The 14,824-nt window shown below is 42.6% G+C and overlaps 2 protein-coding genes across 4 annotated transcripts in view; one reads left to right on the top strand and one right to left on the bottom strand.

The window, feature by feature from the left end:
* Positions 1-731: 731 nt before the first annotated feature.
* Positions 732-6,582, bottom strand: CUNH17orf67 (chromosome unknown C17orf67 homolog). The gene is made up of 4 exons (XM_052688406.1): positions 6,357-6,582; positions 5,615-5,715; positions 2,756-2,895; positions 732-1,207 (listed from the first exon to the last, which is right to left on the bottom strand). Exons 1-3 carry the CDS (start codon positions 6,409-6,411, stop codon positions 2,779-2,781), a joined length of 273 nt encoding a protein of 90 aa, XP_052544366.1. The 5' UTR covers positions 6,412-6,582; the 3' UTR covers positions 732-1,207; positions 2,756-2,778.
* A 780-nt stretch (positions 6,583-7,362) lies between these two features.
* Positions 7,363-14,824, top strand: part of DGKE (diacylglycerol kinase epsilon) — a 27,759-nt gene continuing 20,297 nt past the window's right edge. The window contains exons 1-10 of one of the 3 annotated variants that reach the window (XM_052688384.1): positions 7,363-8,077; positions 9,691-9,850; positions 10,218-10,337; positions 11,223-11,366; positions 12,224-12,381; positions 12,648-12,699; positions 12,846-12,959; positions 13,304-13,375; positions 13,974-14,101; positions 14,549-14,660. In XM_052688384.1, the coding sequence (XP_052544344.1) occupies positions 7,614-8,077; positions 9,691-9,850; positions 10,218-10,337; positions 11,223-11,366; positions 12,224-12,381; positions 12,648-12,699; positions 12,846-12,959; positions 13,304-13,375; positions 13,974-14,101; positions 14,549-14,660 (1,524 nt within the window). In that variant the 5' untranslated portion in view covers positions 7,363-7,613. The remainder of the gene's footprint in view (positions 8,078-9,690; positions 9,851-10,217; positions 10,338-11,222; positions 11,367-12,223; positions 12,382-12,647; positions 12,700-12,845; positions 12,960-13,303; positions 13,376-13,973; positions 14,102-14,548; positions 14,661-14,824) is intronic. The other 2 variants (XM_052688386.1, XM_052688385.1) reach the window with 2 other exon arrangements.

Here is a 14,824-nt window from a genome sequence, read left to right as displayed (position 1 = left end):
AAATCAAAGCCAAGGTTTCATCCAGTGACATTAAGAGTATTATGAATGGAGGCAGTAGCAACCTCATTGCACTTTGTCACACTCCCAGATTTAATCTGTGATTCTATCTTGACTGCTGGGGACAGTAAGCCTTTGATGCTTTGAGATTTAAATTATTTCCATGGAGTCATCCAAGGGAGTCATCTTACTGGAAGGAAAGTGTATTAGCACTGTTGTGCTATTTGAGCCTAATAAATGCTCTGATGATGCAGTAATGTTATCTTCATCAGATTGCTTTTAATTTAGCTACCCGTCATTAGGGTCTCAGTGTGACTGCAGTGAAGCTAAGCTGTTAGCTGAGTCTGTCCATAACTAACTCTATTGCTGTTACAAATCATGACTGTTAGGTCAGAGCAGTTGAGACTTTTCTCGTGGTGTTCAGCAGATACCATCTGTTTACCATCCAATTGTACAAGATATTCTGTACCAAGCCATGAGTTAGAAAGGCACACGGGCAGAAGGGGGATGGCTGGATACATGTGGCTGATCTGAGAATGAAAAGGAGTGGGAAAAGATTTGCTGTGAAACCACAGAGTGATTAGACTGCCCCTTCCCTCCCACCTGCTGAACGTAGAAAGTCCTCACACTGAAATGCTTGCAATACAAAAGGAAATCACTGTGCAATCCTGAGCCTCACTTCCAGTAATCTTTTTTAGCACATATTGTCAAAGCATAACAGAATCATCTGAAGATGGATTTGAATTAAGCATTTATTATGAAACCATACACGAAGTGCTCATCAAGTGATTGAACATAGATCAGCGTTGCATAAATGTTGTGTCTTCATATGATGTTATTTAAGCTACAAAACTATAATTAACATTTCCTCCGAAGTCCATTTAAGTTCCATTTACTTCAGACGGTCTAAAGCTGTCCTCTTAGAAAGCATCCTCTGGACTCATTAGTGATTTATTCTTGCCTGTAGCTCAGAACTTGGAGGAAAGTCTTTATTTATTCATGCATGCAGTCACTATTTCCTTTACAGGTGGAAAATGTATATTGGTCTATAATATGGCTGGCTACCTATGTTTGGAAGTTTTGCCATAGCACGAAGATTGTAATTATTGCAAAGAGATTCAGCTCCACAATGAGCACGTAGCCAATGCAGTAATAATCTTGTCCTCAGCACAGTCACACTATGTATCTTCTTCCACAGCCATGAAGAGATCTGCAGGGAAAAGAGGGAAAATATACTTAAAACACATGGAGAAATTGGCCAGAATAATAACATACAAAAGGCTTCAAATCTTTTAAGCACTTTTCTAACATTAATTCTTCACCTCACTGTGAGCAGGATAGAAGTGAGCCAGCTTTCAGCTGTGTCTCAGCTGGAAAGGCTTTTTGAAATCTGCCCACTTACCTCCCAGGGCTCAGGTCTGGGAATCCTGTGGTTTTGTTTTTAAATAAGTTGCAGACCTTTGGCTTACTGTGGATTAGCATAGCTCCATTGAAGTCTGCCCCAGTATCCAGGTTTTCAAAGGCATTTAGATGCATACAGGTACAGATAGATGCCTTGCATAATTTTAAGCAGATGAACTTTCTAACTTTCAAATCGCACCAGCCCTGACAGATGTCATCTTTGTATTTTACTGCTTAAATGCTTTTGAAAGTATGCTCCTGAATCTGCAGTTTTTATGGTAAGAAGTTGATTGTGAGTGATACAGCATTGTCATTATGGTGGGAACAAGCTTATCCCAGCTGAGAAATCTCATGTCTGTTTGATTAATGTAAGCTGGAAGGCTTATCCTGTTATATAGAGATATATAGATACACAGATATACAAATATCTGTATGTACATATACAGATATACAAGATATACAAATGTAGGTGTCTTCTCTTTCAGTGTCACAAACAGCCACTAAGAATTAGAAAAATTGGGGATTACTCCTTATACTTTACAAGTTTATATCTGTCTTCCCCCAAAACATCTGCAGTTTGTGAAGTTTGTGTATCTGCAGACAAAACAACAGACAAAACACACAAGGAAAAAGGAAAGCATGACTGCATCACAACCCCAGTGTTCTGTTGGGATGTGGCATATTGTTACCAGTTGGATTTTGAGTAATGCCTAGTTTCTGGGCTGTGCTTCAGACTATATTTTCCCATTGAACATTATGATGTATATGATAAGCGGAGGCAAGAAAGAAAATATTCTGTCTATTATACTGATGTTGAAAATCACAAACAGAACTAATAACCCATGCAAATGCTCTGTGTTAATGCTTACCAGCACGTGTACTAAGCAGAAAGTTCCATTTAAAAAATCAGCACTTAGCAAATTGCTGCAGCTGAGGTGCTGCAGAACAGCCTCTGCTCCTAGCAGGTCAGACTGCATCTCAAATACCTCAGGGTGCAGACTGAGGTTCATCCTGCTGCAGCCCTTACTGAAAGTTAGGTGAGTGCAAGACTTTAAACGGACGCACTGGAAATGGAGCACAAGCAGACAGGAGCAGACAGGAGCAATATCAAGCAAAGTTAATGAGCATGTTATGCAGTTACCAACTTATATCCATACAGCAGTGTATAATCAAATGGTTTACTAACCTGAACAGAACTACAGGGACACAGTTGGTGCCACTGCCCTGTTCCACTGCCAGACACATTTCAGCATAAGGTGCCTCTCAAGCCACTAGTTCTTTCTCTCCTCTTCTGGCTTGTGGCTCTACTTTTTATTCTAAATAGGAAATATGCACTGTAAAAGAAATGGATACATACCAGTCACAGGGTAGGCGAGACCATTAGATTGGATGGACTAAATCCCGGTTGCAGTGCGGCAAGCAGTGTGGGTTCAACCAGTGTTCCAGGAACTGCTCTTCTGATCTCTGCTCCAAGCGCTGGAGATAAAGCATGTGCTCCTACTTGAAGACAAGAAGGTGTAATTTAATTATGCAACCACTCAGACCTGATGTCAGGCCAATGAACCCGGTCAATTTTACAGCTTGCACAAGGACAATTAACTTACCTCTGAAAATTATCAAATGTAATGAAATGGGATTTCTAGTCAGTTTGTCGTAACGCAGCAATACTTAATGATTGGTATCAGCCAGACTAGTAAAGGTGATGGGCAAGAATTTTGTAAAAATATTCATAATTAAAGAATTCTGCATACACGTATTTTATTGGCATATCCGCACAGAAGCCTCTTTGGTCCTTGGGTTACAAAAGGAATCTCAGAGGCAGGCTTGTTGTAGCCTCCCTTGACAATCGATTTGATCAGATCTGTGGCAGTACCCTGCAGGGTTCCAGTAACCACTTTGCATCAGTGCTGACTGCTGGTGTGTAAAATATAAATAATACGAATTAGAGGGTTTGCAACAAGTTGTTGAACTGAATGAGTCATGTGTCAAAAACTCAACCTCCATCAGGAAGAAAATTTGCTTTTAAACAGTTACAGTGCTAATGCATGTGGGCTTACAAGCCTAGGGAGAGAGAGGGATTTTTTCAGACAGAATGCCCATTGCTCAGCACACTGGGTAATGCAGCAACTGAAGCTGTAGCATAAACTCTCTGCACAAGCCAAGCACTCCTGCTGTTATCCAGTTCTCTGCTTTCTGAGCTGCCCAGAGGGCTGGAGCAGGATGGCAGCAGGAAGCAGGAGCATCGCTGTGCTCCTCACAGTGCAAAGTGCCCTGGCTCCAGTCCCTCAGTGGGGCTGCGTCATGGACTTGCAGAGAACAGGACTGTATGACTGGAAAGATTCCACATGATAGAAAGCAGCGCCTTGGTTAAAGTAAGATTGAAGTGTGTTGATAACATAAACGACATTTTAAAATAATCAAAGATGGCAGATCTCGCTGTCTGTAACTGGATGGCTTTTTTTAGTAAAACAGCACTGTGGAAGTCAAACTGTGTCACAAAGAATTGCAAATGAAATTCCTCAGCTCAGCATGAGCTGGCCTCGACAAACAGCTTTTGCTTAAAAAGGCTGAACAGAGGCAGGTTCATCTCAGCATTAATTTCATTCCGCTACAAAGAATCCATACAAAATCAATTTTTCTCTTTGAGTCTGGGGTAGAATTGTGCACAGGGATACAGCAGCCGTGCCCCTTCATGCACAACTGAAAATCTCCATGTTCCACTTGGGAGGAGGGATGGATTTTTTTATTGAAGGATATTTTCTTTTCTACTGAAAACCTTGACTTTCAGTGAGCAAAACAAATACCCTTACATTTGGGTTTTCTTACAGAGAAGCATTTGCAAAGTGGCCAGGGCAGAGCAGCAGAGATCAGTAATCAAATGCTTCTCTAGCCCCAGCTCATTTCACTTCCTGTAACACAGAGTTTAACTCGATTTCACTCTCCTGCTGTTTGATTTTATATTTAAGATATTTACTACATAATGCATATATAATCATGGTGTTATATGGAGCATTAGCGTGGTTGGGATGTGTTCCCACCAGTCGTCAACAACTGCAAAGCACCTTCATCAACAGCATGGAAACCAACCCAACCCTGAAGCGTGCACCCATTGGTTTCTTGGTGCAGTCGTACATTCATAATTGTTCAAGATTGTTAACAGGCATGGTGCAGTATTTTTGTGACAGCTTTGGTTTGTTGTGGCTGTCACAGTTGACAAATAAGTGTATGTTGGAAGTGCTGTGTGGTCAGGACTGCCAGGTGGATTCTTTTTGGCTGGGATACAATAAGCATTAGAAAGAGAAAACCACTAGCTGTCTCCATGAGCCTGGCACGCATTGAGCTCAGCCTTACAAGGTAGGTAGTGCTCTTTGTGCCTATGGAGTTCAGAAGTGCCCAGCACCTTGCTAAACTGAGCCCCTGTACTCCTCATATATGCACAATCTATTGTGTTCTTTCTGGATTCTGTGGCTTTTGCCTCTTCAGATCCATATAATTTTAGCTTGGTTTATTTACCTTGGAACAAAGTAGGTACTAATTTTAAAATACCTTAAGTAATACTCAAGAAGTGCAGAACTGTATGTTAGATCTTCTTGAAGCATGCAAAACAGAAAGTTCCTAATTCTTTCATGTTCCTTTTGTTGTAATTTGGGTTAGAGATCAATAAAGGTAAATATTACACACGAAAAGCTGCTGCATTAAGCTAGCAGCTGAAAATCTCTACAATGTCATGTACTGCTGTAGCAGTCATAAAAAAGCAAATGAAAGTAAGTGAATTAAAAGCTGGTGCAGAGCTGCCTCAACCTCCACACTGACCACTGACACCTGCACCTCCTTTCTGCCTTGAGTGCAGAACGTGCTGGAAGCAGAAGACATTTCCTGTTATTTCATTTCTCAGGAACAGCCTGATGAACTCCACATTTCTATAAATGAAAAGCCACTGCTTCTCAATAATCTAACCGGCATTTATGGTACATAATTTGTGCACTGTACATGTCCTGAGCAGCGTTCAGCACTTACAAAATGCTACCTGACACGAACTGAAGGAATGCAACAGAGTTTTTTAATATTTCACAGAAGAACTCGGCTGCTTAAGTAGGTGACATCCATAACTTACTCTCTGGAATTTTACCTGTACAAATCTAATATTAAGCACTCCCCCCTCCCTATTTATTTTTTTTTTAATAAATGCAATGCAAAAGTAAATGCCATAAATCACCCTCATTGGCTCATCGGGGAAACCAGCTTTTCTTTGTCTGTCTTCACGACGAGTTCTCAGAATCTGTTTGGCTTCTTTCTCAGCCACAATTGGTGAAGTGTCTACGGATGGAAAAGCAGCAGCTAGTTATGAAATTACCATGAAGTTAATGTTTTATCTGTCAGTTGTAAAAAGAAATGTCTCCAAACTTTATTTTTGTCTATATACAAAGTGTTCTTTCATTACAGCCCCTTCCCAGGGGATACTGCATTCCAGAAGATACGAGTGGAATTTTAAACCATTTTTATACTTGTGCTTTCTATAGTCTGGTCCTACCAGCATGTAACAAATCCTACATATTAATGTTACTGCCTAAACTGAAAAAATATAACAGCACCATCTAATCACTAACGTTAGTAACTCTTCTGATTCTTTTCTGTTTCACTTTACTTTTCAAGATTATTTCTCTATGTAAAGCAAAGGAGAGTTTGGTGAAATAATATTAAAATTATAAGCTCGTAAAATAGTGTTTTGGTTTTAGAATAAATGACTGCAGTGTGCACACAGAGAGTAAAACATCTGATACAATAGCTCACTTGTTCCAAGTCAGATCATGGAACGCCTGCAATGTATAAAAAGTTAAGTATTAAAACTGAAATATGAAGATCCTAAAATACAAAGCACTAATATTATGACAGTGTGTTCTGCATCTCTTACTCCGTAATCACATCCATGCACGGGTTTATTTTATATAGACTCCTACCTGCAAAGGCGGTCATGAGGGCCAGGAGGAAGATAAACACAAGCAACTGCTTCATTCTGATTCTGCTTTCTCTCAGCCTGTTCCAGTCTGAGCAGTGCTGACGGAGGCACGAGCCTATTTGAAGTAGCTACGTCAGTCACAAATGTTTGTTGATGCTTTAACTAATGTGACCTACAGTACGATTTTGAAGACATCTGGAGCGAAGCTTTGAATATGGCTATTCTCTGCTCAAACATTCTCAGCATAGCTCTGCTCCTGAGGGGAGGAAAACAGAAGACCATTTTTCCACTTGAGCCTTCTGAGCTTTGCAGGGTGTTTTAATTGTGTGAAAATAGGCCTGCTTTCCACCCAGCACAGCAATGGGCTCAGCTGCCTGAGAAAAACGAGCGCTTTGCTGAAAGCCAAACTGAGTGGTTAAAAGCTGCTGTCTGTAACACAGAGGAATCGATTCACCTGGTTTAACTCTCAGTAGGACAAACACAAAGCAGAAATTTGTATCGAGTTAATGGAATCACACAGAAAACTCTTCTCTTCCTCGGACAAGTTGCTTGAAAACGGGATGGTAAACGCCTTCACCATTTAGCAGCGCGGGAAGCGAGGACAGGACTTTAAGAAACGTGTTTCGTTCATAGGTGTCACGGCCCAAACACCGCCCAGCGGCGCTGAGCCGGACTGCAGTCCGTTCCGCGTGGATGCGGTGGGAAGGCCGGATGATGAGTGCACTGCCCGGACTGCGCTCACAGCTGAACCTTTTGTTCTTGACTCGCGTAGAACTGCGGCTTCTAATGGCACCGACTGTCGGTTTTGAGAACTGCTACAGGGGAGCCTTCACAGCACAGCATAGCACTGCATTGCACTGCACTGTACAGCACAGCACCGAACCAACGTTGCGCTGCCGCGAGGCTTCGAAACGCCGGGCACAGATCGCACCTCGGCGCCGGCGGCAGCAGCCACTTTCCGGGCGGCGCCCGTTGCCCGGCAACCGCCGCGGCCATTTCCGCTTCCGCTTCGCGCCCCCCCACGGCCGCTGCGGGCCGGGCCGGCCGGGCTGGCGGCATCGGAGCTCCTCGTCCCTGCCGGCGCCGAGGCCCCGCAGCCGGGTGGGTCGGACCGGAGGCGCTTAGAGCCGGCGAGGGGTCGGAAGATGCTTTCCGAAGCCGCCCGTCGTTTCCTCGCGGCGGGCAGCCGGCCCCGGCCTCGCCGTGCCGTCTCCTCGGGCGACGTGAGGGGGTAGGCGGGGAGGCCGCGCCGGCGGGGATGGCGGGAGCAGAGAGCGGGAGCGGAGCCTTCTCCATGTCGTCGGTCGTGGCGGACCGGAGCTTGGTGTTCTGGACGCTGTGCTCCGTCATCCTGCCCGTGCTGATCACCCTGTGGTGCAGCTTCCACCGCTCCCGGCGGCAGATGCTGATACGTGACATCTTTTACAAGAGCGAGCACGACTGGCACTACACGGACCTCTTCGGGCAGCCCTCCTACTGCTGCGTGTGCGCTCAGCACGTCCTCCGGGGCACTTTCTGCAGCTGCTGCGGGCTGCGCGTCTGCGAGGGATGCCTGAAGAAGGCCGACCAGCATTTCCTCTGCAAGGAAATCGTGATGAGGAGCGAAGGTGGAGCCCGCGGCTCTATGCCGCACCATTGGATCAGGGGCAACGTCCCGCTCTGCAGCCACTGCGTGGTGTGCAAGCAGCAGTGCGGCACGCAGCCCAAGCTCTGCGATTACAGGTACTGCGGTGGAGGCTGGCTTTCCGTGGGAAAGTGTGCTGCCGTTTCTGTGCTGTATTTACCCCGGTATTGTTGGAGCACGTTGCCACAAAAACTGTGTGGAAGAATCTATGACAAAATGAGTTGTGGTCAATATTTTCACTCATATGTTAAGACGTTGCCTCTTGTGTCTGCTTGTTCTCTTAATTGCATTTCTCCATCGTGATATGCTAGCTGCTATATAATTACATCTAGAAGACTAAGCCCAAGAGAGCTTGTGTTTTGAGGACAGGCATGAGGAAGTTCTGATGCGCCTGTTTGTACGGTGTGATTACAGTAGTGGCACAGCACGTGTTTCAGGTTGCCAAAAATGCCCATGTAACTGCAAAATTGGCATCTGATCAGTGCAGCTGGAACAACCAACCCTACCATAACTGTTTTGTTTTTCCCTTTTAGAAACACCCAGAATAAGCAAATAGGAAGGTTTTAAAACCTGGTGTAACATAGTCCATTGTTAGAGTTTGTGGCAATAATGATAAAGAAATTATAAGAAAACATTCAAGGGCTCATACTGCATCAGCAAGGGTGCTTTTAAAGTTATCGGCATGAGATGTTGGGCCAGGATAGAGAGCTGATAGTCCTCACCCTGTGAGCAGTGCAAAGTGTGACCTCTGCCTTCCCAGAGCATGTCAGCTGTCTGCTTTTCTTTACTCCTGTGTCATACTGTCAGTTTGGCAGTAAGTCAGCAGAATTCAGTCTAAACAGGCATACTGTCAGAAATGAGATCTTGAGAGTGTGCCAGCAGAGTAGAAAAGGGTCGGGATTTGGGAATCAAAAGTGTGAGAGGGAGAAAACGCAGTTCTTGATATTCACTGTCTACAGTGTAGGCAGATATCACTGCTGCTCTAGTTGTGTGCTGGGTTAAGCAGAAGGACTCCAAAAATAGCTTTCACAGCTGCTTAAACCCAGGCTTTGGATGTGGCAAGTGAGGATTAACGTTTTGCAGAGGCTGGCAGGAGGTTTTGCAGTATTCCCTCTTGTTCTACTCTGTTTTCCAGGATGGCTTATAGAATAGGCCAAAAAGCTGAGCAGTTTTGCATAACGAAATCCAATGGGCCTTGCACAGTACTGTGCAAGTGCAATGTTTTGGGCTTCAGACTTGAGAATATTACCACTATTAAGAAATATACTTAAAAGGCATTTAATGTAGCAGTAACATCTTAAATTAGTGAGCTGTACTGTAGTGTATGCTCAGGAAGGATGGATAGGAGCTCAGTTTTACATATGAGCTCTGAGTGTGGCTTTATATTGCACTCGCTGCAAGTGAATATTTGTAGAGTCTGACTTTTGGAGTTAAAAGCATGTAATTAATTTAAAAGTAATTTAGTTCACAAAATTCAGACGTTTTTCTGAACATTCAGTGACATGATGAAGTTCTGTGTTTGTCTTTGTAGCCAATAGATGGTCGTTTCAAATTCTACAGACTGCACAGTGTTTTCTGTAACGGGCTGAGAGTATTACTTGTAGCAGTGCGTGTGATGTGAGTGCTTTCCAGTCTCTCTAAAATAAATGTACAACATTTATATGCCAATTACTTGAGGATGAATTCTCTTGGTTTTTGGTCTCTTCTCCAGGTGTGTGTGGTGTCAGTGCACTGTCCATGATGAATGCATGTTGGATTGTTTAAAGATTGAGGAGTGCACGTTTGGAGAATTCAGAGACCTGATTATTCCACCCTACTACCTGTCTGCAATCAACCAGATGCGTAAAGACAGAAGAACTGATTATGAAAAGGTAATTGTCTGCTGCTTCCTTTTATATATATGTTGTCTGGCTTCTGCTTTGTAATAAAATCTGAAAATTTGGTAAAGATGTGGGAAGAAGTGTCCTTACATCACAAGAACTGTTGCATACCAAAACTGTGTGTGAGAAACATCACTGCTTGAACAGTTCTGTAATATTTTGTTACTTATCTAACTCTGCAGTGTTTGTTGTCCTGGACGCCACAGAGTGGAAATGTTCAGCCTTGGTGTGCTGAAAATACTTATTTTGATGAGTTCCAGCTAACCAGCACTTAAACAGGGCAGGTTTTGGAGCAAGACTTGAGGCATTTTCAACCAGGCAGTATTAGGGCAAGTTACTTATTGTTGCCTTTTTGCAGGTGGTCCCTTACTGCAGAGAGCACTGGATCCCAGTAATCGTGCTGGCAAACACTCGTAGTGGGAACAACATGGGTGAGACTTTACTAGGAGAATTTAAAATTCTGCTGAACCCTGTTCAGGTAATTGCAGTGAGAAGCCTCTATAGTAAAATAAAAACAGAAATTAGAATCAGCATCACTTTGCTTCCGTAATGGCAGTAAGATCTTGAGGGAGAGTAAAGGAAACGAATTCATGCAGTTTGTTCTGTTAGAAAGAACAGGTTTACAGGAAGACTGAAATGTGGGGCCTTCCCACCTCTGTGTTTGTTCTGGTTCTTCTAATGGTTGCACGTTTTCTGTGTAATACATGCAGGCATTCTGGTGACGAGTATCTGGCCCTCGAAGTAGTCTGCTAGTTCTTAGAAAATGAAATGTTTAGATCTTCATTTGAAATGTTGGTCTGTGTGTCTGCTTTCTCGTGGAATGGCGGTGCTGGCAGCCGTTGCTCTGTGCTGACACTTTCCCCTGACAGCACAGGATGTTGACGTGACGGCAGTGAGTTGTTCCTTGGATTTCCTGGCTGCACCTTAATATTCCTCTTTTGAAGTTCAAAAGAGTGCTTTGGAATACAGACTAATAGAAAACACTGCGCCTTTGTTTTAAAGGCATCCCAGTAAGGCTTTAAAAAACAGACCTCTTTGTATCTTGAGTATCTTAAAATAACTTTCAACTGAAGTCTTTCATCTTCAGAAAATTCCTTGTAGTGTTTTTGGATACAGGATTTTCTTAGGACTTGGTCAGCTTGATTTATCAGTGGCATTTATTGCTAGTGAAGCACCTGGAGCTATTTTGTGACCTTGGGAGACTCAATCCAGGTCATAAAAAGTCAAAACAGCTCATTTGCTTATGTGATATTATGGAGAATGTTTATTTTGTATTAGAATGAACATCTTCAAGTTGTTTATTTGTGAGGCAAATCCTGAGTCCCATTCTGTGAACTTACAGAACTTATTTTCTTTGTTCTAGGTTTTTGATTTAAGCAAAATTACACCTGCTAAAGCACTCCAACTCTGTTCCTTGCTGCCTTGCAATGCTGTCAGGGTTCTTGTCTGTGGTGGGGATGGTACAGTAGGCTGGGTCCTGGATGCCATCGATGAAATGAAGATAAAGGTATTGTACTTCAAATGAAAAGCTGTCTTATGGTGAGAAGTGCTGCAGCCTAATCTCTTACCTGCCTTTATCACAGATATCTTCCTGAATGAGCCTATAGAAAAATAATTGCAGAACTGCTTATGTGTACTGAGGACAAAAATGCATTGTGTTAAAAATAAAATGTAAAAAAAAGTATAAAAGCTTTGGATGTTAAAAGCTTATTTGAAAATTGCTACAGGATATTTTGTATGTTGCTCTTTTTCTTTGCCTGAAGAAATCATCATCTCTGCATCTGTTCAGGACACTTTGTGCATGTGACACTGCTGAACTTTACATAGTGGCTTTGTTTCTGGGGGCATGTAAATTGCTGTCCATAATTGAGTAGTATTGTATATGCCAGGGTTTTCAGAACTGCCATCACTTCAGTGCTGTGAGAGCCTTTTTGCTTCATTGTGGTTGGCAGCCTTTGTGTTCTTTGTGTCACTCCCCAGAGGTGCACACAGTAACAGCAGTAGTGACTTACTGCAGCAGGTCGGGAAATGGGACAAGTAGTTCAGGCTTCCCTTTTTCCAGAACCAAAGCATCATTTTCCTGAGGGATTGTTCTGTTTGCTATTAATAATGCACTGTTTCTCTGCTGCGTTTGCATTTTCTTTTCTCCCCACCATGGCTTGGCGTTGCCTTTATTTGCATTATCCTTACTGCAAGTGCTTCTGCTGGCCACCTGCTGTGCTCATAGAGGCAGCTGTGTCGCTCAGCACTGGGTAACAAGCTGCTCTGAGGGTTAATGGTGCTTATGTAACTGGAACGTTAGGGGAGAGAAGGTGGAAAATGAATGCTGAAAAGTAGCTAATGTGCACTGCTTCTGTGTCCTAGGGGCAAGAACGCTTTATCCCACAAGTTGCAATTTTACCTCTAGGAACAGGTAACGACCTGTCCAATACACTGGGCTGGGGTGCAGGCTATGCTGGAGAAGTCCCTGTGGAACAGATCCTACGAAATGTGATGGAGGCAGATGGCATCGTGCTGGACAGGTGGGTAGCAGTGGAAAGGTCAATTCTGTAGAACCAAATATCACCATGGGTCTATCCAATTAAAGCAGTGGATGTGAAATTCCTAAGTGGGTTAGGAAACTGCAGAATAACTGAGGTCCAAACTTAGCCTATGTTTAGTTGTTCTGCATTGCTTACCTCCTTTATCATGCAATTCAATTCAGTGCGAGTCTTTTGAGATCCTCAGCTGCTCTGATACTGAGAGTAGTTTCTTTGTCACAAGTCTAAATAATAGCTTTGTTTTTCAGATGGAAAGTTCAAGTGACAAGCAAAGGATACTACAACTTAAGGAAGCCAAAGGTATGGCTTGCAATTATAAGCACAGATTCTGTGGAATACCTGTACAGTTATATTTTCTGGTTACCTACTTCCCATTAACTGTGGTGGCTTTTAATTTCTAATTAATAATACTTGATAAGATCATAAATAGAAATCTTCTCTTACAGGTATTCACAATGAACAACTACTTTTCTATAGGACCTGATGCTCTTATGGCTCTAAATTTCCATGCCCATCGTGAGAAGACTCCCTCTCTGTTTTCCAGCAGAATTATTAATAAGGTGTGTTGAGTCAAATGGCATTTTCCCCTTGTTGTTTCTGACTTGTCTTACGCATGTTTTTTCCCCCTCCTGTGATGTAAGTTCTTCTAATTAAATATTGTATATTCATTTCTGTTCAGCTGATTTTCAGTCTTTAGAGCTCTCATTCTGAAAGAAAATGTGTCTTCAGGCATTAGTGAACCGTACTGGTGCAGTCTCTGCACAGCTGTCCTGTTGTGCAGGTGTGTTGGGTGTGCATGTTAGATGATAAGGTTTGGTCCTGACAGCACATGACTTTTACAGTAGGCTTCATATGTGTTGCCTTTTTCTAACAGTGCTTTTTGTTTCCCCCTTGTTTTTTGCAGGCCGTTTATTTTTTTTATGGAACCAAAGACTGCTTAGTACAGGAATGTAAAGATCTTAACAAGAAAGTTGAGGTAAGTTTTTTAACTTCCTTATTCACTAGGCAAATAGCGGAGTATAAAAATTTACCGTACAAAAGGAAAGGGAAAAAGCTTTGCAGTTTACTCTGTAAGGAACTTGTGTAAGGACAGCTCTGCGCTGTGTGGAGTTTTCCTGATGCTCAGGTTCCTTTGCTGTCTGCAACTTGCTTCATGGAATTCATGCCTTTGAGCTTACAGAGAATTCCTGAAATTTTTTCAGCTCTTGGCTCAGGTCTCAGTTCAGCTGCAGAGGCTGAGTTAAAATCTGCACCAGAGACTTACATGAATAAGGTTTTTTTGTGTGTTCTCATTTTGTTTGTTTTGTGTTTTCTATTAACAGAAATTGATTACAATTACAAAGCACAACGTATTGATCTTGTCGTAAAATAGGAAGTCTTGTTTTTTATTTAAGTATGAGAAGAAAATACATCCTATTTGTCCAGGGTCCGTTCAGCTCACAGGCTGGTTTTGTGTTGTTTTTTTTTTTTCTTGCTTCAAGCATAAGTCTATTAAATGGATAAAGAGAATAATTAGCATTTCTTGCAGTTCTGAATTCACTATGTGATAATTAACTTCTGTTTCTCTTTTAAAGCTAGAGTTGGATGGTGAGAGAATCGAGTTACCCAATTTGGAAGGCATCATTGTCCTGAACATTGGATACTGGGGAGGTGGCTGTAGGCTCTGGGAAGGAATGGGTGATGAACCTTATCCCTTGGCAAGGTACACAAATAGATACATTCCGTAGTTCCCTTAAAATGCCCATGAGGCTAAGCTTCCAAAAATTATTTGGACAAAGTTCTTTGCCAAAAAAAGCTTTTTTTTTTTCTTTGGATTAGTAATGGACTAAAATGATTGAAAGATAGAAGACTTAAAAATTTCTAGAACAGAAATTCATCAAGGGCTTTAAACAGGCACTGTAAGTCTCAGAATGCAACATACCTGTAATTGCCAGTAGCCAGGTAGGGAATACCAGGAGTATTGCTCAGTATTTGACCTGCTTTAGTACAGCTTCCCTTGCTGTTCAGTGTGACCTACTGTTCAGGAGAAATAAATAGTTGTAATGTTTATCTTCTCTATGGTAACAACAATGGAAGACTGTAATGTTTGGATGTGTGCTCTAGAGCTCATAAGCCTCCCTAAAAAAGAGCCTGCTTTCTCAATTCATAGGCACGATGATGGACTTCTGGAAGTTGTTGGAGTTCATGGTTCCTTCCACTGTGCTCAGATTCAGGTGAAACTCGCCAATCCTGTTCGTCTAGGGCAGGCTCATACAGTGAGGGTAAGTAGCTTTTATGAACGTGTTTCCCTAAGTCTTTTCAGCACACAGCATACAGCTTCAGGCACTCATCTGTATGGCCTAAGGTTTCAGTCTGCAGCTGAGCTGAATGTTTCTTTACTTAGCAAAGGCTGACATGGTGGCCTATGAGTACAAGGAATTATGTA

The sequence above is a fragment of the Tympanuchus pallidicinctus genome, unplaced genomic scaffold (genome assembly GCF_026119805.1).
Source record: "Tympanuchus pallidicinctus isolate F22 unplaced genomic scaffold, pur_lepc_1.0 scaffold23, whole genome shotgun sequence".
Lineage (NCBI taxonomy): Eukaryota > Metazoa > Chordata > Aves > Galliformes > Phasianidae > Tympanuchus > Tympanuchus pallidicinctus.
Note: the sequence above shows the minus strand (reverse complement) of the source record. Positions and strands in the feature narration are given on the sequence as shown.